Here is a 26,290-nt window from a genome sequence, read left to right on the forward strand (position 1 = left end):
CTTCCTACTCCACTTGAAGGATTTCTCCCTCCATTTAGTAGCTATTACACAGCAATTAAATGTGCAATAAATTATCTTTTGGCCTATACAGAAGAAAAGCTGCAGACACAGCTTGACTAATGCAAAATGTGAACTTGTATTCAATTCAATACTACAGAAGCGTCCACAGTATTACCCTCCATTTGGAGTTTCTGTCCAGCTGATCAATGCAAGTCCATTATTTCCTCTCTCACGGGCTCTTCTCTTGGACTTCACTGACTCCTCCCCTTTAAATGCTCCCCCATGTTCATCAGAGAGTAACTAACTTTTTCTCTGTTTGCAGTTTGGAGGATATGTAGCATACACTTTCTGAAAACAGCGTCTTGATTAGTGCAATAACAATCCCATGACAGCAACGAAAGTGAGCGAAAGAAATACAAGCTAACACTAAGCAGAGAGAAACTGAAAACTCAATGAAGGGAATGAGAGCTTCAGAGCTGTTCTCCCTCTCTGAATGTTACAACTCCTTTTCCCACAGGCCTGCAGGTGGTCATGTGACCTGTTTTTAGTCTGTAGACTATCATATTCACAGTATTACAACCAGATTCAATTCAGTTTCACAAAAAGACACACAACAAACCAAATATAGTCACAGTGTAATCTCCAGGGATCTGCTTCTGTTAATTTCATACCATACCTCTTTATTTAAGGACTTATATTCATACAAAATCTGTAGGTACAGTCCAAAAGACTGTGAGTGACACAGTCAAGTAACAGATCAGGCAGCGAAGGATTCAACCACTCCAGAGCCTCTTTTCTAAGAAAGAGTTTTGGCTCTATTTTAGTGGTTTTGTGATAAAATGTTATTCAAGCTTGATTTTTTTTCTTTTCATTACCTGAAACAGATACAGTTTGATTTTTAGATAATCAGAAAATACAACCAGGAAACAAATTGTACAAATCATGGACTGAATGGAGTCAAACAATGCCTCTTTTTTCTTTTGCACATGCACATTTCATTTCATGCAAACAGGACATGTCCAGAGGGGGCAGTTGGAGAAAACCTGTAGAAGGAAACATGGCTCCCTGTTCAGTGCGGGCTCACTGGAGGTCTGAAGAAGAAGGATCTTTGAGAAAGTATACCGTGGAGTTGAACACGTCTCTGCTTCCATGTGGCAACTCAAAGAAATATGTAACAGAAATCTAAGATGTGTTAAATAATAGATGCAGAGCTTTGCCTGCAGTTGGACCCAAATGATTAGAGTCAAAAACGTCTCCTTTTAGATGATACATCAAGTAGATTGCACAAATATGAGACAACAGGTTTTTAAATTAATGCACAATGAAGTACTCAGACTTGGATCAACTGATATTTGCAAATTACTTTCATGGTCATACAATTTCTGAAAGTTAAGCCAACAGCACCAAGAGGCTTGAACAAATAAACTAGTAGAATTATTGAAACTGTAAAAAAAATTGATAATTATTTGTTAATTTTGACAAATTTTGACTGATTCTTAAAAGAAATCCTGAAGACACACTGAAAAGAAGATAGTTTTTCCAAAGACAACTTAATAATGTTAGTTGTGGTTTTATAAGAAAGTCTTATAACCGTTAAAGTTGTTTGGAAAAAAAACTTGACCCAAGTCTGAGAGGAACACAGTTTTATATTCTGGGTGGTTCTATCTGGGTAGGCGTCATGCAGTCAACTTGCCGACCTTTAAAAATGCCCTGTGGTTCACAAATATTAGCTTTGATTACATTATGTGACTCAGTGTGTGTTGTCAGTTCACTGTACATCATATAATACATCTAAAATTTACAACTTTTCATACATTAATTGTAAAATCTGGTCGCACTCACACTAAAGCCTGAACCTGGAGAATCCAGAGGGTAAAGCTACAGGGCAGATGAAGTGTCGTCTTGTTGCATAGCCCTACTTTGAGTCAACAGTCTGCAGCAACAACACAACTCTTTGTTGTACACGTCTAACCTCATCTACACACCTTCACACGATACTGTTCTCAGAGGAAAGAGATAAGGAAACCCATGAAGTATGGGCACATATGGCAGAGATGAGATATACAGTATACTGTTTGCTTGAGGAGGCAAATGATTCTGAATATGGATCATTTTGTTGATAAGAATAAAAAAAATGGCACTTTTCTCCACTCAGAGACCATTTCTACCAACGGACTGGCAGTATATTTGAAAGAGAAAGGCGAAATGTTTATCACACACCCTTAGGCAAAAGTACAGACACTATTTTTGACAAGTTCAAGACCCTGCATGCACTACACTGCTTACTTTGGATCTGCAGTCCTGACTTACCTACCACACGAGTACAAAACTGTATTTTTTTTGCATTCTGTTCATTTATACAGATCCAAACTTTGTTCTCTATACTTTTACATACTTACATCCTGCACTGTTTTTAAGCCCATCTGACTGGATTCAACTTGGAAAACGAGGCACTTAGTATTCAACCACATAGAGATATATCTAGTCCCTTTTTGCACTCAGAAGATTTACACGTGGTACATTTACAAAAAATCATAAAAAACTCAACCCTCCACTTCTTCGCTCCCATCCAGAGTTCACCTTCTGTCACGTTACACACTGAGTCATTACAGAACATCAGTTTGTTTCTTTGTTTCCTAAGAATTTGGTGATAATCCTGAAAATTAGCAGATGAGGAAAAATTAAAATAAAGTAACAAAGTTTGGTGATAGCATCTTTTTGATCGAGTTGAAATGGACAACATAAACAACAATAAAACATCTGAAAATCAAAGCAGTGCTGTGAGCAGCCATAGTTATATCAGGAGTGAGGCATTCAGATCCATCTAAAACACAGTTCATTGATTCACTTTGGAGATTTTGGCTTTTGACTTCAACACTGTTTTACTGGCAAAGGCAAAATTCTTAAGGGTCTTCACTTGTGCTATAACTTCAGTGCAAGTAAGGGGGTAGAAAAGTCATCAGTGAGTACTTTCCTTACAGAGTTTGTTGTATAAAAATGAAGAGTAAGACTACAAATCTGGAATGATTTTAGACCCCCTTTTACAGCACTTTCCCCTGGCTTCTCCTTCACTTCTTTCCTTCTGAGTAAATCCTCAGGGTTTCATATCAGCTCATCAGACCTGACATGAGCTCTCTGTGACTCTGACAAGCTTCCCCATCTTCAACTAACAGCTCAATACCATGCTAGCACCAGTCGTCTTCATCCCTCTCCCTGAGACTTCCTGTTCCTCGGCCTGCGGGCCCGGATGCAGAGTTGACCCCGAGGGTGAAGTGGTACCCATTGGGCACCGGTCCCGCCCGGCCCTGCATAGCAGGCGCTGTGGCAGGCGTAGCTGCAGTCCCTTGTGAGGCTGAGGCTGTGGTGGAAGCAGTGGTTCTGGCAGAGCGTCCCCCTCCAAGGCTGCTCACAGTGTCCTGGAAGTCTTCCGTCTCCTCATTGAGGGCCTGTTGAGAGGCGACCCGCTGCTGCTGCTGCCGGTTTAAATCTGGGTCCGAACCGATGCGAGTGATCGGTAACAGAGTCTCCTCAAGGCCCCTGAATAAGCGATCATGCTCCGAAAGGCCACGGCTGAAGCGAGTCTGATGCCCTGTTGCAGCAGTGCTGGCACCGGATGGGAGAGGTGAAGGGTTGGCGGTCTTGTAGGTCACTGCAGGACGAGGGGTGAGGGGCGTCTGGGGGAGCTGCCTGCGACTGCGGCCCGGAGTGCTCGAACCAGAGGGGAGCATTACAAGGCCAGATTTACCCACAGTGCTACCATACTGTGGACACAAAGACATAAAGGACAGAATATATAGGAGTCTATTGTGTTTACTCCCAAGGCATTAGGAGTATGTACTCTTGCAAAATGAGGCAAACGACACCTCTACTTGGATTAAGACTTTGCATGAGCCTTTTTTCACTTGAGGTGAGGTCTGGACTTGACAATAGACTGAAATGTCGAATCTGAACTTCAACTCACTGGATATAACAGGCCCTGAAGATCTTCTTACCTTGAATCAGTGATGTAGACACAAACTCCAGATAGAGTCTGCGTTGTTTTTTTTTTTTGGACCACACACATACTGATATGGAAGAGCCTTTAATATTTACTTAGTATTGGTTCTTATTCTGGGGTTAATTTAAGCCTCAGTTTGGTAACATTTGCAGAAATGTAATGTAGGAATGTGGAGAAGGAAACCTGCAGATCAGCTCTTGTAACTGAAGAAGCGGGTCAAAGACCTTTCAAAAACCTCTTGGTTGTCTTTCAAAATGTCTCTCAAATTTGGACGCACCAACTACAGCGCTGTTTGCCTTTAAAAGAGTATGAATGCTCTACAACTTAAGCCAGAGGTCTGCACCTCTTGAACAATACTTTTAACAGGCTGTGCAAGTAAAGCTGTGTGTTAACTACTGAGCCAAATACAAGAGGTTACTCACATGTCCCTCTCCAGGGGAGGTGGATCGACTTGGACCGGCTGACTTGGCGTGACCCTGCTCTCTGCTGCCGTATCGCTCACAGGAGTAGTAGCGCTGCTTCTCTCCTGCCGAGGAGTGGTGCCTCCTCTCATGAGGACGGCTGCGGTCGCGCTCCCTCGCTCGCTCTCTGGACAAACCTTCAGCTGAAGGGTCGGTGAATGAATCTAGAAGAGAAGGTTATAGATTAGATGTTACTTTCTTCATTTGATCATCTGATGTTGAAAACAATATTTTGTTAATTTTTTAGAAAAATAGAGGATATAGTTTCAACCCAGCATTGAAACACACTTTGACAAGATGTGAGATCTGAGCAGAGGATTTATTCCAACAAAGCATCCAGTTTGTGTGGCTGCATGGTGGGGACTTTGCAAAATGCAAGTGCCTTCCAGCATCATAAACACCAGATCTGAAGCTCCATCTATGAGCCAAGGACACCAACACTAACAAGATGCCTTTTTCTCCACTCTCACTATTAGTTCTGTAGATAAAGACTGGGCTACTGGATGTTCTGCTATCTCATCACACAGGGTCCATAAATCCCTGCACTGGGCCTGTCCACTGTGGCCTTTTATGTCAGCAATAAAGCCCAGCTGCTGCCCTCCAGTGTCAACACAAAGTCCAGCCTGCCACCGGCTCTCAGGCTCTAATCGCTCTAACAGACGGCAAACAAAGACTGAGACCACGACTCAGTATGCTGCAAAGAGTCTGAACTCAAAGGTTGTCTGACATTTCAGCCTGGAAGAACTTCAAACTTACCTTAAAGAGGTTAATCAGCAAATCTCTATCCTTGTGATTGTCACCATTTTTCGTGCAATAACATAAACAAGACAACTTACTACTTTGATGTCAGTGGTCAAATCAGAAACCCAAACTCCTGTTTGAGAGCTCAATAAAAATGCTGTGAATGTAACTGTAAAGGTCAGAGGAAACAAAAGGAGCAAATGGCAAAACATTAGCGAGAATGAAATCCCCCAGCAAAGCAGATTTTCCCCTGAGAGCTGGTAACTCTCTCTAATCAGATGGAAAGCCTGACATGTACAATCTGTGGTTGAAGCTCAGCAGAAACCCCTTCACCTTCAAACCCGATCATGGAACTTTAATCCCTCAAAGAATGTCTGCAGCTGCTTTAACACATTTAGTGATCCTACATGAAAGCTTAGTCTGCTATCACCGTCTCTCTGTGGAGGTGATGCCAACTTTCTTTTTTGATATCATTCTCCCTGTAATATATGAAATGATGTCCCAGTGTGAAATAAATGAATCCCTCAACAACCTACAATATGCCCTGTTATTGGACTTGTCCATGATTTTGGAAGCTTTATGTGATGACATATTTACACTAAATTGTTTAACACTTAGATTGTATTGGTTGTGCTGATGAGTACTGTAGGGCTGTGCTAAAAAAAACCAATATTGCAATATACTGTCATGTACCCCTTTGCCAATCCAAGCAGCCATACATATGTTACAGGATCAATTTTGCAGCAAATGCTGAGATGACATGTTTTGAAAGACATATAAAGCCAACCTTGTGGCAGCAAAACCCAAACCTCATGATTCAGGGCACATGTCAATTCAAAACAAACAAATAGGAGTAAGAAACTTGCGGCCTGAAAAACTGAAAGCAAAGATAGGGAGTGTTTTGGATTTTTAACACCACAAAGTTGAAAAGCGGATGTAAGTGATGCAATATGCAAACTACTCAAAGTAAAGCACTCAATGAAGCTTTCAAATCAAAATTTCCCTCCTCAACATGGCTCAGATCACAAAAGAATTTTTATGCGTATTTGTAAAGACTTGCACAATTTCAGAGTTGTTTATATCGAAGGCTTCAGGCAGCTTAATCAGTGTGAGCTGAGCGATGTAATCCCCACTCGTTGGTTCATAACAGAAACTGTGGTACGTTAGTTGTGTGCAGATGTAGAGCAAAAACAGCGGACATTCTTGCAGCAAACAGAAGTGGACTCAAAGTCCAATGAAACCAGGATATTATTGCTGCAGCAACAAACTAAAAGTAAAAGAGAGAACAGGAGAGGCTATGAATGCTTGGAAATAAAGAATATTTCACTTGCATTTAATATTAGCTATGGGATTGCAGAGGTGGGAGAAAGTCATTGTTTGCAAGTCTCAAGTAAGTCTCAAGTCTTCAATCCCAAGTCTCGAGTCAAGTCTCAAGTAAAGATGTGCAAGTCCAAGTCAAGTCTTAAGTTAAGACAAGACAAGTTGAGTCAAGTCCGAAGTCCTAAGCATGAAATTTTCGAGTCCTTACAAGTCATAAGCACTGTTAAATGCCATTTTAACAATGTAACAATCTATTAAATTTGACATTTCTAAATAAAATAAAACCAGTGTGACAAGACTTAGTCACAGAAAAAGAGAAAATGGTCTTCATTCAGTGTTTACATTGACTCTTACTGACATTTTGTTGAAAGAGGTAGAAAACTTAAATAAGACCAGTGCGAGTGACAGATCTTAATCGCACAGAAGAAGAGTGCTGACATAGCATTCAGGATATACTCAGTGCTAAGCGGTGCAACAACAAATGGACTTCTGGAGACGTTGTACAGTCATTTTAACTCATCTAATGCTCAAAGTCTCAAGTATTTTCAAGTCATCACACTAAAGTCCGAGTCAAGTACAGAGTCATTGATGCCAAAGTCCAAGTCGAGTTCCAAGTCTTTGATGATATTGTCAACTCGAGTCCAAAGTCATCAAAATTCTGACTTGAGTTCAAGTCACGGGACTCGAGTCCACACCTCTGTGGGATTGTAACAGAATATTTTGATTTACATCTAGAATTTTTCAGGGCCTTAGTGTTTTGGATTCTCCAAACTATGCCTTTAGTAGTAATTAATGTGTAAGGTATAGTCATTATCCAAAATCAGTGTGAATTGTAAGATGTTTCGTGACATAGCCTTCTCACTTTTGACATATGGATCATAACATGTATATCGTGATGCTGTGGAAAATACCCAGCCGTGAAGTCCAAGGGGATTTGACCCAACTGTGTAGCCTCCACTGAAAAACAGTTATGTGTCCATTCATGGTAACATAATTTTCCAGTAAAATTCCCTTGATTCAATATCTTTCTTTTTGCTCAGCTTTTTTATGATGCAGTCATCGGGCAATGACCAAGAGCAAGTCAAACACACTACAAGCAGGGAGCTACAAACATATCGATGCCTTGTTTCACCAAAATCAGCTGGTGACCACTGAAAGAGACAGTTGGGGTTATCATAATAGGATTACACATTGATAACTACTATATTTGGCTTATTGTATCCAGCAGTTTACAAAACTAGTTAAGACAAAGTTGATCAAGGTATTTTTTTATATCTTGACTCACGTTTATGTTTAGCTCTTCCCTTGTGAAAGCAACCCTCTCTAAGTGAAACTAATCAGGCTGCTGCATTTATTTTTTTGCATGTTTTAAAGTTCAGTGTTGTGTTCTGATATCTAAAGTGTTGGGAGCAAAATAGAATATTCACCCATGAAACCAAAGAAGTTTCATTTCGTCTTACCAACTGTGCTTGACGGTTGCACTGAAGCAGCTCTATCCAGAGACCTCTGCTTCTTATCTTTGTCCTTGTCCCTGCGTCGGTGACAGCGGTGATGGTGATGATGGTGGTGGGCTCTGTCCTGGACTTGTCCTGGTCCTGCTGACTGGCCAGTCCGGTCGAGGTTATACCCCCTCAGCCCGCCCTCCTGGTGGTGGTGCTGTGTCAGTGAGGATGCTGAGCGTCTTATCGGGCTGAGGTCAACAATCGGCTGAGAGGGAACAGAAACAAAGTTCAGAGGTGTTGGGAACGAGTAGAGAAAGAAGGGATGACTCTGGTGGTTTCACTCAAACCACGTTTACTGGATCACAGAAATATCCACGACACACAAATCTAACAAAAGTGGATAGTAACATTTGTTTAAAGACCAACCTTCTACCTGTTCATCTCCAAGCACAGATGTCAGAAACGTTTGAGAATGAACATAAAACCAGGACAGAACTTGAATACTTACACTCACAGAACTTACATGTGATTTGTAAGCTAGCAGTCGTCTCTGCTAGTGAACAAAGAAGAGGTGGGGTCTAGTAAAATGTCCTTTATGGCATATATGGTTTATTAAACAAGCCTTTCTCAAACTCAAACCTCCCTGCTGAGTGCTGACGGTGTGGACTGATCTTAAAGATTGCACGCAGCACGGTGCAGCTTAAAATTTACTCTCACACAGAGGGGAAATAATGACAGTTAGCGTGCACAGATATGAGAGCAGCCTGAGGAGCTACTGGACCCCAACAAGCTTAGAGAGGGCAAAGTGGAGCAACATCCTGTCCTGCAATCCAGGCAACGGCAGCAGACAGCAACTTTTGCTATAAAATAACTTAAACCATTTGCCTCATTTATGTTTAAAGGTGTGTCACTGCAGAGCTCTGAGAAGAAGAAAGGAGAGCTAAATGTCAACATAAATATTCCTGCAGAAGTCCTGTTCTCTGTGTCTAATGTTGCCTTCAGTGGAAACGTTCAGTTTAATGTGAATGACAACAAATAAGCAGGCTTAGCGTTTTAGCAGGACCCTGGCTTGAATTGTCAAAGCAGGGATCTGCTTCATGTTGAGGTTCTGCTCACCTTGCAGAGATTTAAATAAACGTAATGTTTATTAAATCAACTAACCATTCACTGTACATTATCCTGGTCTGCAGTATTTAAGCCAGTACCAGTGCACAGTGAGGGCTCTAACCCCACCAACCCACTCGACACTCAAATGCAGGTGTTCCCAAACTATTCAGACCGCGACCCCCAAAATATAGATGCCAAAGACTTGCGACCCCCACTGTCCCTCAAAGTGATTTAATGTGCCGTCTGCAAAAATTTGCCTATCTATATGAGCATGTGGCTGTGTTTCCTGTGCTGTTATGAATTAAACTAATGCTACTGATGCTTTAGATGATTAACTGTTCACTAACCCTAAACTTAGGAGTCATCTGGCAACGGAGAAAGACAGAAAATGCATTATATTTTTCTATTTTCAAGGTTTTATTTCAAGCTTAGCTACTATTTTTGTCGTTATTTTTTACTGTAATGGGTAAAATGTACTATTTTTAGATAATTCCTAAAAGGGGTTCCCAAAGTGTGTCTCGCGACCTCCCAGGGGATTCCAACCCACACTTTGGGAACCTCTGCTCAAAGGTGTGGACAGCGGTCACTGTAGCGGCCTTTTGCATAGAGAGGAAGTACGTAAGGAGAGGGTGTATGGGCTGGTTTGAGAAAGGCTCATAATCCGACTTTTAATCTTGGGAATCATTCTAAAACTAACTTAAGGCCTCTTTGTTATTACATTCACTTATTTACACTTTATCAAATGCTTAGAGGACACTTACCCCACCTCATTCTTATCTTTCTGACCAGTACAGCTATCAGGCGACAAACTGATGTGATGGGAACTAAAACAGCAGCTGAGTTACCACACCACCTGCTGGTGACTGCCTAGGAACACGTCTGATCATAAAAGGTAATAAGAGGAAGTTTTTGTAGACTTCAGGCTCCAGAAATATTTACACTTAACTAAAACACAAAGCCTTCAGACCATGATGATATTATTTACTATAGTTAATCTCTCCAAGACAGTTTAAGGTGGTGGTGCTGTCACTTTTGTTCCCATTACACAGTCTGAACTGTAGCTACAGTCACAGAATACAATACCACCACAAAGCAGAAAATATTAATATGTGTTATATCATATTTTGTCTAATATGCAGTCTTAAAATCTTACTTTTTAACATAGACGCTATGATATAAAAAGAACAGACCCCCTGTGTTTCTACCGAATGACTGATGAAGTCTTTAACTCTCAGTAAGAGATTAATAAAGAGGTAATTACTTAAAAAGACTTTAAGACTGAATAAAAGATCAAATGACACTTAAGGCTGGACGAGATTTTGTGGTGAAAGAACCTTGTTATTTCAAAAGCACAAAAGCAGCAGTACTGTCCCTGCCTTGCTTCACAGTCACACACAAAAAAGCTACACATTACTGAACTACAACACTACTAAGATACTACATAACAACACTCAGGTACACACAATCACATTTCACTAAGTGTAGAACTGCACTGCTGTAGTTAAAGGCTGAAAGCAGGGCAGAGTGCTGGACTTACCCCAGATACACAAACAAACATCTCTTTTTCAAAGATGTAATCTGGGTCGAATGTGAGGTAGAGGAATTTCTTAGTAACATGTAATGTCTTCGTCAGTAATGTCATGAAATGAGTGGTGAGTACTGTATATGTCGGAGTGTTACTGTGTTCGTGATGGTGGGATGTTGTGTGAACTCTGCACCAGGATGAGAAGAGTTCATGAAGCCAAACACAGATACAAGAGAACAAAAATGAAGGATGGACAGGACGAGAGCAGGAAAAAGAGGAAGAAGAGATTGAAAGAGGTGGCACAACAGGTGGTACATACTGCCAGGTGGGTCCCAGGGGCGTGGCGTGGGTGGCTCCGCTATCAGACAGCACACACAAGAGGGGAGGTGGGCAAAACATTAGCAGTGGGTATCAAAAAAGGAGAGAGGGAAAACAGAAGAGGAGAGTGCGGACAAGGCTGAGGATAGTTTGTATTTTCTTTCTTGTCAATAAAAACCATTAAAAACCAAAAAATCAACAATGTCCTTATCCCCCTTTAAGTGATGTGTTTGCAGCCAAAGTCTAAAACATCTTATTACTACTTGTTACTTACTAACGTTAAAACACCACCAATAAGGAGCAGATCAGAAGCTATCACCTGATTAGAAGCTTGTATGCACTAAAATATTAACTGGTCTCCCTTTAGCATGAGTTTTGCAAGTGCATGACCCCAATGTCAGGTTAGCAATAATAAATGAGACACCAGTTAGACACCTTTCCTAATTTATACGTCTGGAAGTATAAGAATAAAAGCAGATGTGGTCAGCATTGTGAAAGGAGAGTTTTGTAGATTTGAGGCTTAAAAAACACTTTATTTGGTCAAGAATAGATCATAGTTTGGGTTTAAATAAGAGGCCTACTAAGATCTGTTGGTTAATAATGTTAAAAGGTACATTAATGAGTTTCTAAGAAAAGGACATGGATTTCTAGACTAACATGAGTTTCAGACCCCAGGTGTGTGGTTAAAGTTTGTTTTCAGTCCACGGTCAATACTTGCTGGACCACAGATGTGTAACAACCATAGACTGTATGAATGATGGACGTAGTATCCGTGACGTCACCCATCTGTTCCTGAGCGCTGTTTTGAAGCCAATCGTTGGCAGGAGCCATATTGGAAATGCTGAACTTAACCAAACTTAATGTGAGGTGAAGAGGTGGAGTTTGAGCCTCCTAGCCAACAGCTATGTGTTCCCGCATGAACCGCCGAGTTAGAAAAAGTTCACCCCCCGTACAGTGTGTGCCGAAGGAGAAATTAGCTATGTAGACCCAAGCCGTTTTGAACCAGGCTGTAAACATGTTTATTTCTGCTGTAAAGATCATCTTCTTTGAATTGATGTCTATGTGGTTCCCTGTGTTTCTGCAGCCAGCCTCAAGCGGATTCTCAATGAACTGCAGTTTATAACACTTCTGCATGGGCTTCATATTTTGAGACCGGAGGTTGCTGCTTGGTAACTGCAGGTAAAAGAGCACTATTCCTACTCAATTTACAAAACTATATTACCAGCTGTTATATGGAATACATTTGTGTATTTAATTCTATCATATACCTATATATTTGTTCATGTTTTAACATCATTTAATCCTCAGTTATGCAGCATTTCGAGATGGAACACTGCATTGTTGGTTTTGGTCTTCTCATGGGATTTGCTGACACAAACAAAACTACAGAATAACTCCAGCCTTATCCTTTCAAAAAGAGAGAGAGAGAGAGATCAAAATGCAACATAAACATCAGGAAAGCACATGTTCAGTGTTGTGGGAGAGAGCAAGATGGCAGAGAGACAGACAGACAGACATAAAAACAGAGACAGACAAACAGCTCAGCTCAACGCTGACATGATCAGACAAGCAGAACAATCCGGGAACAGGAAAATGATGGACAGTAAAATATTATTCACATAACATCCATATGCTGCAGACAAGAGCAGATCCTCTTACTCACAAGTGACAGGAAAACAATCAGCATGAATGAATGACAGTTCATATTTATAGCCGCAAAATGACTGTTTCAGTCACACAAACTGAGCAGCTGTTTAGAGCCTGTTGAAGGTAAGTCTGAGTATTACATTAAATATAAATCCTAGAATATTACACGTTATCTCTATATTTACAGAATATAATTTCTCTCTCTAGCAAAAAGTGTGGATTTATTTTAACTGTGTGAACATAAAGTTTAATATTTAGGTCTCCAGATGACATTACAAACTCTGTGGATCTTATTCTGATTTAGGTGCATCCACAGATCATCCCCCTTTGGTTTCTGCAGAGGCATTTTAAGTCCAACAATGGCAGGAAACATATTTGAAAAGCTAACTCAACTACAACCTCAACCCGGGCAAAGAGATGGAGCTGAGGTTGGCTTTAAGCCTGGTCTGTTGGTCATCAGATCTGTTTTGACCACTTTTCTGAGTCTGACTCTCTCCTGAATTTCCTCCACAGTTAAATATGCAATATTATCAGAGTGGTGAGGTCGGGGTTCGCAGGATGAACTGATGTGGACTGACAGAAAGGGACTTCGCCTCATTTAGCTCATGTCTGCTTTAAATGACCAGCTATCACTCAGCTTTGCATCCGTTTTTTCAGCCCTTTTTCCTTTCTACCCCCTCTGCTACAATAAGCCATCCTTTAGTATAGTTCTTTTAAGCTGCAGAATCTACTGTTTGTAATTATATCAAGTTAAATCTAAGGGATCCACAGTGTCTGCCATTTCAAAACCTGGTACAGTCACAAGAATACAGCTAAAACGTGTTAATAAGCCATTTGAAGAGTATGTATGTGATCATGAGCCCTGCAGAGCTTACATAGTACTCAGCATTGAGACGGGGCAGAGAGGCTGCCCTGCAGTGGCCTTCCAGACTTGGATATCCTTCTGTGTCTGAAATGTTCTCCACCTGCTTCAGTTCAACCAGCTCCTGAAAGAAAGAGAAGTAGTTATTTGTATGGAGGAAACGCAGGTGGCACAGTCTTGACAAACGACAAACAAGATTCAGAGGTTGGCAAAGTGTTGGTGTACCTGAGGTCGGGTTGAGTATGGCACATCTTCTGACTGGCCTCTCTGTAGTTTCCTCCGGCCTTTGGGCCTCTGTGCCGTCTGAGAAACATCTCCGGACTGGGAATGTTTTATTCCACTCCTCTGGTTCAGTCTGAATAAAAACACACAGAGGCTCTGAGTGTAATACTGGCAGCTCAGTGAGCAGGATGAAATGTGAAGTGAGGTATTATTTGGAATAGCAATGGATTGTGTGAGTTTGCATAACAGGCTTTCCACACCAGTCCTCCTCTCTGTTCACTACGACTCCCTGCTGTCACTCTAAGAACCCTGCAGCAGTTCAGGCCCGAACACTTTCACTCTACAAGCTGACCCACATTTACAGACAACACTAGTAACCCAAATTTAAACTGCATACTATTATCTCAGCTCCTTAGAGAGAAAAGTCAAAGCACTGTGGGAGCTTTATCCATACAAAAAACCCTGCAAGTTGTTTGTTCAGCAGAGATGCATTTACTGTTACTACAATCATCTAAAGCCGGAGTTCCCAAAGTGTGGGTCATGAGATGTCTTCCAGAACGCTGTTTTTTTTAAAGTTATCTAAAAAATAGTACATTTGACCCAATACAGTAAATAATATGGACAAAAACAGTAGCTAACCTTGAAATAAAACTTTGAAAATATAAAATGTAATGAGTTTTCTGCCTTTCTTTGTTGCCAGATGACTCCTAAGTTTAGGTTGGTAAACAGTTAATGATCAAAAGCATCAGTAGCAGTAGGTTAATTCATAACAGCACAGGAAACACAGACACATGCTCATATAGGTTGGCTAATTTCTGCAGACCAGCTAAAAGAAGCCACATTAAATCACTTTGAGGGATAGTGGGGGTCGCGAGTCTTTAACACCTATATTTTGGGGGTTGTGGCCTGAACATTTTGGGAACCCCTGATCTAAAGGATATGTGGCTCTTGTTTCTTTGTACCTTGTATTAGAACTCATCATTATGTTTAACTCCAATATGAAAGTTATGCAAATAATGTAATATTAAAACATCAGGGAGACAAACTGGACCAATGAGAAGTTACTTATGTGGCTGTTCATGTATACAAACATAAAAACCCTAAAATTAAAATGGTGTAAGATTAAAATAAATCTAACTGACATGCGTATGAGAATTTAGTGTGTTTACCTAAAGCAATAAAGATGGTTAACATTTTATTTCTGAGGCATTATTTCCTTAAAACATTGACTTTCAGCAGTTTGAAAGAATCTTGAAAATCATTTAAAATAAATGGCACACCTTTACTTCAAGCACACTGAAACCTATGTGAATGAATTGTGTTTTATAAAATGACCTTGCCTTGGACTTGTAGATATTTCATAATACTTATGTATCAATAAAGCTTTTGTATAAAACAGAGAAGATGATCACTCACAAAGCGTCTCTAGTAGTGGAGGAGGTGGCAGTGGTAGCGGCGGTGATAGCAGTCATGGTGAGAATAGTCTCTGGTTTGACTTCTGGCTCAGTCTGGGGTGAGAGGGGCTGTTTGGGGCTGGAGATCCGAGGTTCTACTTCCAGTATGTGAGTGAGGGGCAGCACCGGACGGAACAACGCCCCCAGTTTACTCTGCAGAAAATAAGAGAGGAAACAGTGACGCTGACCAAAAGAGTGCATGAATTCTAATGAGAACAAAATGGATTCATCTGAGAGTAAAAAATCATATGTGGTTGTCTTTTATTGATTAAAAATATAGATACATTTTAAAAGTCTTCTGTCTCATTTATTTTTATATTGGTTCTGTCTGATTGTTCCACTGCTCCCTTAAGGCTTAAGTTCTGTTTTGTTTTTCAACCAGGCATGAGCTTCTAACACTCCCTATTCTGTATAACCTGGCGTACCTGAGTTCCTCCTGGAGTGTTCTGCTGCTGGAGCCTCTTGGCTCGATTCTGCTTGTAGTAATCAAAGATCATCAGAGCAGCATAGACTTTCCCCACAGTCAGCTCGTTGTCTGAGGAGAAGAGAGGAGGATGAGGGACAAGTCCTCCGTGTGAGCAGTAGATGGAGCCAGATGAACAAAGTACAACTCAGGGGCTTGTTTTCTAATGGTTACTAGAAAGTTTGCAAAGCAGCACACTGTAAAAAAACCCAACTATCTTTTAACCCATTTTTTTTAGGCTTGTCATACTTTTCTTAATCCTTATCAGTCAGCATGTTGTTTTAAAATATTGGTATTTTGACAGAAGACACAATAATGCATATCATTAATATGACATTTAGAAAAAAAACTCTTTTCAGGAATCTTCTTTAGAGTCTAAAAAGAATCCTGCTTTGTAGATTTGTATTATAAGCTGGCTGTAAAGACTTCACCACACTGTACACTCAATTTTGGACCTTTGAGGCTCAATAACACACAAAAAGAGAGAATCATTTACATCTTACTGACACTTTATGTTACACAAATTCACCTTTTACTAGTTTCTAATGAGCATTATTATCTGCACCATATTAGTTATTCATTAGTCAACGTAATACCATGTTTCTTCTTTTTTCTGCAAAACTTAACTAGGCTGTTAACTCCTCAGCAAACTCATAAGTTAAGCGTATTAGTAAAATGGTACTTCAGTTTTCTAAGGCTCCTTCAGAGCAAAGCATATTAACTTCTTAAATTTAGATCACTTACTGATCTTTACAAATATGCAGTAATTAAGAGTGTCACCCAAATACATCTAGTCTTAGTTCATAGAAATCTGTGTACCTCGACATGAAGTGTTCATAAAATATGAATCTTTCCCTGCTTCCTGAAAGTCTGCTTTTCTTAATGCAGTCAGACGATATGTCAGAATGATGAATAAAAAAAAGAAATGAAATGCATATTTTAGAAAGATACAAGAGGAAGTTGAGTGATGAGCAAACTTCTAGGTTTGGGTAGTTTATTAAAAACCATGGCTCACATTTGGGAGGTGTCACCAGCAGGTCAACAGTCTTCTGCTGCAGACTTGGCCACACTCGGTTTATCTCCCTCTTCAGGTCGGCATCGCACAAATGCTGTGCCAGGACCCCTGGGGACACGCCCACAAGAAATATGTCACATCAAATCTGCACCACAGCGATCACTGCCAATCACATTAACATACGAGCTGTTAGTCCAGCCGCGAGGGATTTGGGATTTTGTAGTTTTAGTCTCTCACCGGATGCCAGTTTGATCTCCAGGGCTGTGCGGATCAGTGCCATCAGAGTGGAGGTGAAATGCACCGTGTTGTCTTCTGCTATGGGCATGTTCATTCTCACCAATCGCTGAGAGGGAAGAGTCAAAGAGGTTGGGCCATGAACCAGGAACAATCAATCAACAGTGCAGATGAAGTTAGAGAAACGGCTATTCGCTAAATTCCAGGAGTGTTGTTTAATATAATTAGCCTAGAATAAAAAGTCTGAGTTTTCTAAAACCCAAAGATATTTTATCTACTATAACAATGACATAACAAAGTCCTCATGTTGAAAAGCTGGAGCCTGTAAATGTGGTTGTTTTAAAATAAAAGACAGCTGTTGTTCCTAATCATTATTTAAGAAACCTCTCATCATTTTGATGCAGATTTGTCAATACAAAGCCATTGTACTCACCATACACAGCTTCTTTAAGCTAACGACACTGAACAGATGAATGCTGGGAGCTCTGTGCTGTTTATGGCTTCTGCTGTTGCTATGAGACTACAGAGAAACCCACCACAAGCAGAGCACACGTCTGCTTAAAGCTTGAATATGACTAACTTCAGAGGCTCAGCACTGAGAGCATTGTTAACTTGTTGAACATATTGAGCTCTCACATGCAGCAGCCTGTCTCTATTGTACAAATAATGAGCATTAGAAACCTGAAGACTAAAGAGGGTTTACTGATGAACATAAAACTGTAAGAAAACTATAAATCATAAGATCTATCTTTTGAATATTGGCAGAGAAGTCGTTCGCCTGCTGTAATCATACTTCCTTTTAAAAAGAGACGAACAGATGGGTTCATTTCAGCTGAAGCCATCAGGGTATCTCTAAGTTATGCAGGGTTATTGGTGGTGTCTAACATCCAGGCAAATAGACCTACAGTAAATAGAAGTGAGGGCTTTGGACTAGAGGAAAAGAGAGCATCCAGGACTTTAATTTAAAGGGGCCACAGCTGGTATTTGAATGGATGATGGCCGATGTTAGGGGGCTTCACTTCCTGTGGCATTTTGTTCTAAACCCTTGCACGCAGTGAGCCAGTATGGGTGAAAACTTTGAAATATACCCCTTAAATAATCCTGGCTCAGACTGCTTTGGCTTCATATTAACTTTGGCTGGATTTAGGATGCATTTATGCACAGAGCTGAGACTAAGTTTCCTAATTGAAGAAGGCTGGATCACTTTGCAGCCATGACAGGATGGGAGAAAAGGGCAGTGACAATAATACTCTCAATTCAAATAGAGGGATGTTATGGAAAAAAAATCTAACAACACCATGAAAACATTTGCTTTGGTGCCTGTGACTTAGAAAAAGACAGAACATAACGCTACTGTATGAGGCAAAGTAACGTTACAGGCTATTAATGACTGTTTAAAGATTTATTTAGCTTTAGTATAGTTAAGAAATTGTTGTGGTGAAGCATGTAAAAATTATAATTGGATTTTGTTTTTTATATACTATTTAGGTTCCTTTTTTGATGAGAAGACACAGTCTCTTTAATAAAGGATGGTGTGTGGCACGGACTGTAGAAGCTAGACTGGTTTGGAGTTGCACATTTTTTTATCATGTCTGTCTGGAATATTGTTTATTAGAATGGAATCAAGCATCATCTGCTAGATTATTGGTTTTGTGACACTAAAGGAACACCAGAATAAAGTTGTTTTTGTTTTTACATCATACAATGGCTCAAGAGTGGATGATTGCTCTGAATGCAACAGGGAGACCCGAGTAAGCCAGGACTTCCAGCTAACAATGCAGTTTTGTCAGCTACAGCAAGAGTCAAGAAGAATAAACCTTAGTTTCCTCCTACCTGCTGAAATTAGAATTCAATTGATTATGAATATTTTAATTGAAAAGATGAATAGTCTAGCCCCTGAAGTCGGACAACCTAAACATTTGCAGGTTCTAGCTTCTCGGATGTGAGGCTTTGTTGCTTTGTTTCTGTTTGAACTGTTATTCAATGTAAAAATGTCACTTTGAGCTCATTTTCAATAACATATTAAACATTTTATGGTTGAATTCCAAACTGTTACTAGCAGTCTGTGATTGCAGCAAACTATTCAGTGCTTAACGCTGGTCGTTTTTAACATACCAGGCAGCAATCAAGTTGCATTAGAATTGAAATTAATCAGGCTTTTGCTTTGAAACGTTGAAAGTGATCAGCAGAATCCAACCATGAAGAACATCTGGATTAATGCTGCATTTTCAATCACTTGTACACACATGCATGATTGAATTAGTACACCACATTCACAGTGAGGCTAAAGGAGGGGTAGGAAAATAAAAAAAGGAGTGGAAGGCTGGAGCATCAAGCTTCAGAAACGTTTGTTGGAAAAGGAAAAACTGTGCGTGATGGTTCCCATTTTCTTCAAGGCAATACATGCAAAAAGTTAAATTATATTCACTCTGGGAGAATAACAATGCAGAGAGAGAGATTGAAAGATGAGAGGCAGTGAACAGGAGCGGGAGGATGAGGAGTAGGAGGAGGAGGAGGAGGAGAGAGAGTAAGTGCCTCAACTGGAAAGCATCTAGGCGTGCAAAGTCTTGCATCTTTTTCTCAGAAAGCGCGAGCAGAGGAACGGAGGCTGCAGTCATGAGCACCAGACGAAAAAGAAACACATCATCAAAAAGCACAAATGTAGAAGACACATGCTCGCAGATAAAGACTAAACACACTCATGCACACACACACGAATGGGTACGGAAGGGTGATGTTAGAGGGAGTAGAGAAGAAAACAGAGTCTCCAGAGAGGGTGAAAGAAAGATCATTCAGAAGGAAGAGTGAAGCTTAGCCTAGAGACAGAACATAAAACTGGAAATGAGAGGGTAACAGGGACAGTTGTGAGTATCAGGGGGATGATATGATCATTAGAGAGGAGGTTAACAAGGAGTGTGATCAACTCGAATGAAGTGAGATGGAGAATAACAGAAAAACAGAGAAGTGGAATAACACATCTTTGCCTTAAAGTGCTCTGCAGCTCTTTATGTGTCTTTGTTTTACATCTTTTTCATTCGATTCACAAGAGCAGGAGTTATATTTGGAGATGTGACCACGTCAGACCCAGACATTTACAACTGGGGCAGGGCTGCTATAAATGTGATTCATTTGGACAGCTGTGCTTGTGCTGGAACTGCTCCCATCAAGTCTGCATGCTAAAAGGTAAGCAGCTGGCACAGAGACTACCTGAGGATTGTTGGGCTATATTCTTGACTCTCACTTCACAAGTACTCAAGCCGTACGTATGATCATGATGGTGGATTAATGTGCCAGGTACTCCTGCCAGGAGCTGATGTGAAAATGGTGAGAGTGTTTTTTAAAGGTGCCATCTCTTAAGTGTTGAAAGGAGGTCTTGATTTGCATTTAAATCCAAAGATCCGGCACTAAATCTCTTGTTCTTGTGCCAGAACTTGCATCTCATTTCACTGAAATCCTTTTATCAGGTTTTGAGATATCCCGGATTGGTTTTATGCTTTTTGGCCTCTATGGAGCAAGAGAAAGATCAGATAGTTAATGTTTTAGTTGCAGAAAGCAGCTTTTACCTTTGCAACTTTATCTTTGTGTTGAGTTTCTACTCCTTCTAATCACTCCAAAAAGCACTCTCCTTTATAGTCTGGACTCCTCCCCCCATGTGCATCTTTAGCTTTCTATGTGTCACTCCATGTGTCAGTAACAATCCTCAGGGGACTCAGTTTACAGATATGCTGTGCTCCACAGTGGAGCTACATGCAAACATCAGAATGATAAAATGCTTGCATTAGCTTGTATACATGCTGATGCTATGTTTACCTCGTTCTCCATCACTGCTTTGAGTGTGAGCATGCTAATGAGCTACAAACACAACACGACTAAATCTGAAGCTGACGGGAACATCTAACAGAGGTCGCTCTAAAAAATACATCAGGTAACACACTCAGTGTTTATTGGCCACAGTCAAATCTCAACCTGATAATGGTCTGATGAGACTGAGGTGCACAGACATAACAGCTGCAAATGTCTTGGCTATCCATCAAATAGTTGTCACGACGTCTCACTCTGAACCAAATATGTCAACCTGAGTGTGATGGAAGATGAAATCTCACCAAAGTCGGCAGCATTCGTCCTCTGGGACTTGAATGCCTGGACAAATTGTATGGCATTTATCCAAGACCCTCCTCTGGGGGTTTGCCTGTCACATGGCAATAAAACTAAAGTAGTTTGTTTAACGGATAACCAGCAGGTTGAATCTTTGCAGCCATATTCTGGATCTCAGAGATGTTCACTGTCTCAATATAATGAAATATATTCCTGTTGTAAGAATCTGTCTGATCCCACCCTTCCTTTCTGCTGGATGTTAAGCTCACTACAGGAGACATTGACAGAGTGGAGCAGTACTTGGCACTTTGTGGAAACATTGCTTTTGCCCTTGGCATATATTTTATCATTTCAGGCAGACTGTTGAAATCTTTGAAATCACAAAAACATTTGATCTGATGCTGGAGAGTCAGTTAAAAGTAGGTACTACATATTTTTACCCCCCTTGCTTGGATTGGGAGCACTAGATGTACAAATTACAGAGTTTTTGTACTCTTGAGGTCAAGATTGGGCTAAAATGTGATCTCTTAGATGTTCCACTTTATTCCTGAGCTAGTCCACACCTTGTGTGTCTGTCATTTGGTTCTGAGTGGGAAACATGCTGTGGATTTTCAGGAGTTATTTGCTGCAAACAGCTGCCTGCTGCAGCAAATTGGGCATGATTAGACCTGAGATACACTTGCTGTGTTGCCTTGCGTTCACGTGAACGTCCGGCTGCATCATGAGCGTAATTGTAAATATACTTGACAATGAAAGTTACTGGGGGATGCCTCCAGAGGGCACAGCATGAAGCTCATGTCATATACAACTACCTGATGTGTGGGATGTTCAAACAACATGGCGACATTTGAGGAAGTTATTCTATGTTAAGGCTGAGATGATGGCGGAAAAAGTGCCAGCGGCAGTAACGTTGCTGGTGTTTACGTTCACACTTGCTCTATCAGCTTTTCCTCAAAGATTTCCAACACTTGAAATCTCTGCTGCTGTTTACTCTGTCATATCCGCTCTGCCTCTACTCTGCCCCTGCTGTTTATATTTACTTACTGCACCTTGCACTGTCGCATTGATTTTTGAAGATATGCACAGCCGATGCACCAAACCAACATGTGGAAACGGGAGGCAGCCAACATGCATTTGTGTTTGCATAGCTAACAGCGAGTATATCTCTGGCCTTAGGGTTGTGAGATTGCTGCATCAAAACTATGAGCTAAAAGAGGCTGAAAAGCTACACAAAACTAAATCCTCCATTTTTTTATGTACTGTAGTTTTCATATCTAAATAAAGTATATAAATAAATACAACCAACATAACATCCTACTGAATTAATATCTCCCCTTGTTCCTTTTTATTTTAGATGCCATCTCACATTGAGACTTGTGTTTTCCCTCTCAGATGAGTTGTGGACATGGTCTGGTATTTTGCAGAGCTCTCTGATCTGTATTTATTCATCAGTTTGACATGATTTCTCCTGTAGATGAACTCAGTGCAGCAATCCTTTTCAGTGCACAACAAGGCCACAGAGCTTCACAGCTAAACACAAAGACCAACACAGCAGCAGGACAGATGATACCAGCTGTGACACATCGATAGAAAGCAGAGGATGTTTGAAAGGTGGAAGGAGGGAACCAGCAGAGAGAGGAGCAAAGGAGGAGGGGGTGATTCTACCTTATAGGCGACTCGGGGAGGACATTTCTTCCCCAAACCTAGCGGAGGAGACATGTCTCGAAGCATCTCGTACATGTCACGGTAAGACATGCGGCCGCTTCCCAGGGGAAGGATGGTAGGAGGCCATGAAGGAGGAATGGACATTTCCCAGGTGAGGAGGTTATGGTAGAAAAGGGGTGTGGGAGGAGTTCGAGCACAACAGAAAGCGGTAAAATACAAAAGAGAGAATGGGAGGGGGTAGAAGAGGAGAACACAGAAATCCTTGTTAATAAGATTTCCAGGATATCATGATCTGGAATGCCTTCCCAGCTGGGTTAAGGATTCAGGAATGGATCCCAGAGAAGGAAGGAGGGGAGGAGACTCCAGAGGATGCCCTGTGCAGAGAAAAGCTGAATGGAGGGATCTTGGTAGAGGACATGTATTTGGGAATTAGAGTGCATTTTATGTTAAAGGATTACTCCATCGCATATCTGTCTTTTGAGAATCAGATATTAACAATGTGGGGATTTAAAAGATGCTCTAAAGTGTTTGTAGCTGAAGTATTAACCCTTTAGCTCTGCAACAGAAGAGGTCAACCATTCCCTACGCTTCATTTGTTTTTCAATATTTATTGATTTCTTGAAATGTTTTATATCCCTTTACCCACAGAGAGATAAAACATTGCGCTAGGTATTGAAATTGTGCCATCAATGAAAAGAAAAGTCCACCAAGTGTTTGTTTTAATCAAATCTTAATCGTTCCATTTGCTCCAGTTGGTTTCTCAACGAGCCAAGCTGACCGGGATCCCCTGTCGGTAACGCACTTACTATTGACAAGTATCTGCAACTTGACTTACAGAAAAGAACTATCCCTTCATTAATTCAGGTTTAGTTCTGTAGGTTATAATCCATAAATCTTACTTCTTATGTGATTGAGTTGTATGCAGCCCCAGAACACAGCGCACACATTGTGCTCCATTATAAAATGTCAAATTAACTCTGAACATGGCTGAGGCATCCTTGGGTGCTCACTAAATTACATTTTGTATCCAGTATTTCTTATCAGTTATAGTTTTCAACACCTGGAAACACACTTGGACGCATACTTTGGAGGTCCCTTTTGATGCATACATGAAAAAAGTACTATTACAGTCTACTTCAGTTTTTTTTATCTCTGTAGAGTAACACTGATTTATTGTAAGACTTAAGTTCATCCTGACTGCAGTGATTGTGTATCTTCTTATTCATGCAACCACTTTAAATCTAAAGTCACAAACTAATCTCTTGTGATGTTTAATTGATTGTTTTCCTTCTTGGTCTTTTACTCTTTTGTTTGACTTCAGGCAGCTTTTAAATGTTTGCTTCCCTGTGATCTCACCACATTCGATCTTTTTTTCTGTCCCCTTCTTCACATTTAATTTTATGACGTCTTTAATTCTTCTGTTGTTTTATTGTGGCTGTGGTTTCTTTGTGTTTTTTAAGTTGTTGTTTGTGGTACAAACTATTTAACTGTGGATTGTATTGCTTGTTGTTTTATAATGTAATCCTAATGCTTCTATTTCCCTGTTTAGTATTTGAATAGCCTCTTTGTTGAGATGCAGACCTTGCAGCAGCTACAAACTTGTCAGAGTCAAAAGGTAGATTTACAGCAGAGTATTCCTTTAAGATGCCCTCTGTTTCTGCATGCTAAGAGACATTAGCAGTAACCAAAGTGGAAACAAAGCACACAATGCTCTCCTTACTGACCGCTCAGTGTTTAGAAGTAAGGAAATATCGCAGACATGGCATCTGATGCCTTTTGTTTGAGCCTCACTTGCAGCTTTGTTTCCTGCATTCTCCATGGTTACCTGCCAGCTGGTTAGTGGGGGATCGATGTGTGTTTGTATGCATGTGTGGCCAGGTCATTCTCCACCACCGTAGGGAATGACAACAGACATTTATGGTCTGAGACCAGCACAGCCCCCTTTAAAAAACAGAAGGACTGTGTGGGAGTGCAAACCTTATAAGCCACCCTGTTAGGGCACTTCTTCCCCAGGCCCAGGGGGGGAGAGATACAACGCAACAATTTGTACATATCCTGATAGCATATCCTCCCGCTGAAAAAGATAAAACACGTTCAACAGGTTAGGTCACAGGTTATTTCAACACCTCTAAAATAAATGACTCTCTGATACCAGAAACAAAAAGAGTGCTTCAGAAGTAGCAGCATGAACACTGTAATAAACTGCAGGCGAAGATTCAGTTTTTATTTCTCTGACCGAAAAAAGCTGGAAGATGTTTTTCTTTCTTGTTTCTTTTTTTGTTAAAAAAAGGGAAAGAAAAAAGCTTTAGGTGCCAGCTCAGTCTGTGGAGCAGGATTCCCGTACATAGAGGCTACAGTCCTGGGAATACAACTACACCAGGGAAATACAAAATCACTTCTAGTGTTTTTTCTCTAGAGCTCCTGTGAGGAGTTATTTGGAAATCATGAAACAGATTGAAATGAATACTGATGCCCCTCTATGATCTTTAAAGGCAAAAGAGAGAATCATCACTGAGTTTAATCACGTCTGAATAGCATTCATAATGCCTGTAGAAGCTGCTCTGATTAACATTTTACCCTGCAAATATTGATCGTCCAAAAAGGTGCCATAGTTCTGACACCGTACACTACAGGAAGACAGTTCATTTTACTCTTTACCTTGACATGTTTCAACTACAAACTTCCTGCAGTCTTCTTCAGAAAAGTCAACTGACTCTTCTGAAGAAGACTACAGGAAGTTTGTAGTCAAAACATGTCAAGGAAAAGGAATAAAGGCACACTGTTCTCATGAAAAGAACTCTTACTTTAGCAAATATTAATGTTAAGTGACATGTTTGACTGTCAAAAGAAAGCAAGATAGTTCTTTGATGTTTTCTTGTCAGAAACTACAACCTACACATCTACAGCAGGGGTTCCCAAACTTTTCGGCCAGTGACCCCCAAAATATAGGTGCCAAAGACTTGTGACCCCCACTGTCCCTCAGAGTGATTTAATATGGCTTCATTTAGCTGGTCTGCAGAAAATGACCCTACCTATATGAGCATGTAGCTGTGTTTCCTGGGTGGTTATGAATTAACTTACTGCTACGGATGCTTTCGATAATTAACTGTTCACGAACCCTAAACTTAGGAGTCATCTGGCACAAAGAAAGGCAGAAAACTCATTACATTTTCTTTCATCAAGGTTTTATTTCAGGTTTAGCTCCAATTTTGTCGATATTTTTTTACTACAATGGGTAAAATTTACTATTTAAAAAAAAAACATTCTGGAGGACATCTCACGACCCCCCATTTGTGTTTGGCGACCCCCCAGGATGTCCCGACCCACACTTTGGGAACCCCTGATCTACAGGATGATATCATCAGAGATAAATCAAATACATTTGGCACAAACCAAAAGTTCAGGAGTCTAATAAATAGAGTTGAAAGTGTAAAAGCACTGGACTCAGAATGAGTAATAACTATTATGAGGAAATTCAACATTTGTTGGGTAATTTGTCCTCTGACAACCCAAAATTCAGAAACAAAACAGCAACAAGGATCCACCCTGTGAAGTTAAGTGGTCTCAAACCCTCTGTCAAACAAACAGAGATAATGATAGGTCGTGAACATACGCCGGCTCCAGCCTGAAATAAAAATGAGTTAAAGCAGTTGAAAATATGCTCAGTGTGACTGTAGGCACTTCCCAGAGAGCAGCTTATCTATATTCACAAGAATAAATAA

At 40.5% G+C, this 26,290-nt stretch overlaps 1 protein-coding gene across 1 annotated transcript in view; it reads right to left on the minus strand.

Moving 5' to 3' along the window:
• Positions 1–654: 654 nt before the first annotated feature.
• The window catches only part of cacna1bb (calcium channel, voltage-dependent, N type, alpha 1B subunit, b), a 194,813-nt gene continuing 169,177 nt past the window's right edge, over positions 655–26,290 (minus strand). Inside the window, exons 40-50 of the mRNA XM_034709309.1 lie at positions 22,569–22,665; positions 16,812–16,917; positions 16,575–16,682; positions 15,522–15,631; positions 15,059–15,249; positions 13,646–13,775; positions 13,434–13,544; positions 10,913–10,951; positions 7,980–8,226; positions 4,420–4,622; positions 655–3,761 (exon numbers count right to left, since the gene is read on the minus strand). Of these exons, the coding sequence (XP_034565200.1) occupies positions 3,186–3,761; positions 4,420–4,622; positions 7,980–8,226; positions 10,913–10,951; positions 13,434–13,544; positions 13,646–13,775; positions 15,059–15,249; positions 15,522–15,631; positions 16,575–16,682; positions 16,812–16,917; positions 22,569–22,665 (1,918 nt within the window). The 3' untranslated portion in view covers positions 655–3,185. The remainder of the gene's footprint in view (positions 3,762–4,419; positions 4,623–7,979; positions 8,227–10,912; positions 10,952–13,433; positions 13,545–13,645; positions 13,776–15,058; positions 15,250–15,521; positions 15,632–16,574; positions 16,683–16,811; positions 16,918–22,568; positions 22,666–26,290) is intronic.

This window comes from Notolabrus celidotus, chromosome 19, assembly GCF_009762535.1.
Source record: "Notolabrus celidotus isolate fNotCel1 chromosome 19, fNotCel1.pri, whole genome shotgun sequence".
In the NCBI taxonomy this organism is placed as follows: Eukaryota; Metazoa; Chordata; class Actinopteri; order Labriformes; family Labridae; genus Notolabrus; species Notolabrus celidotus.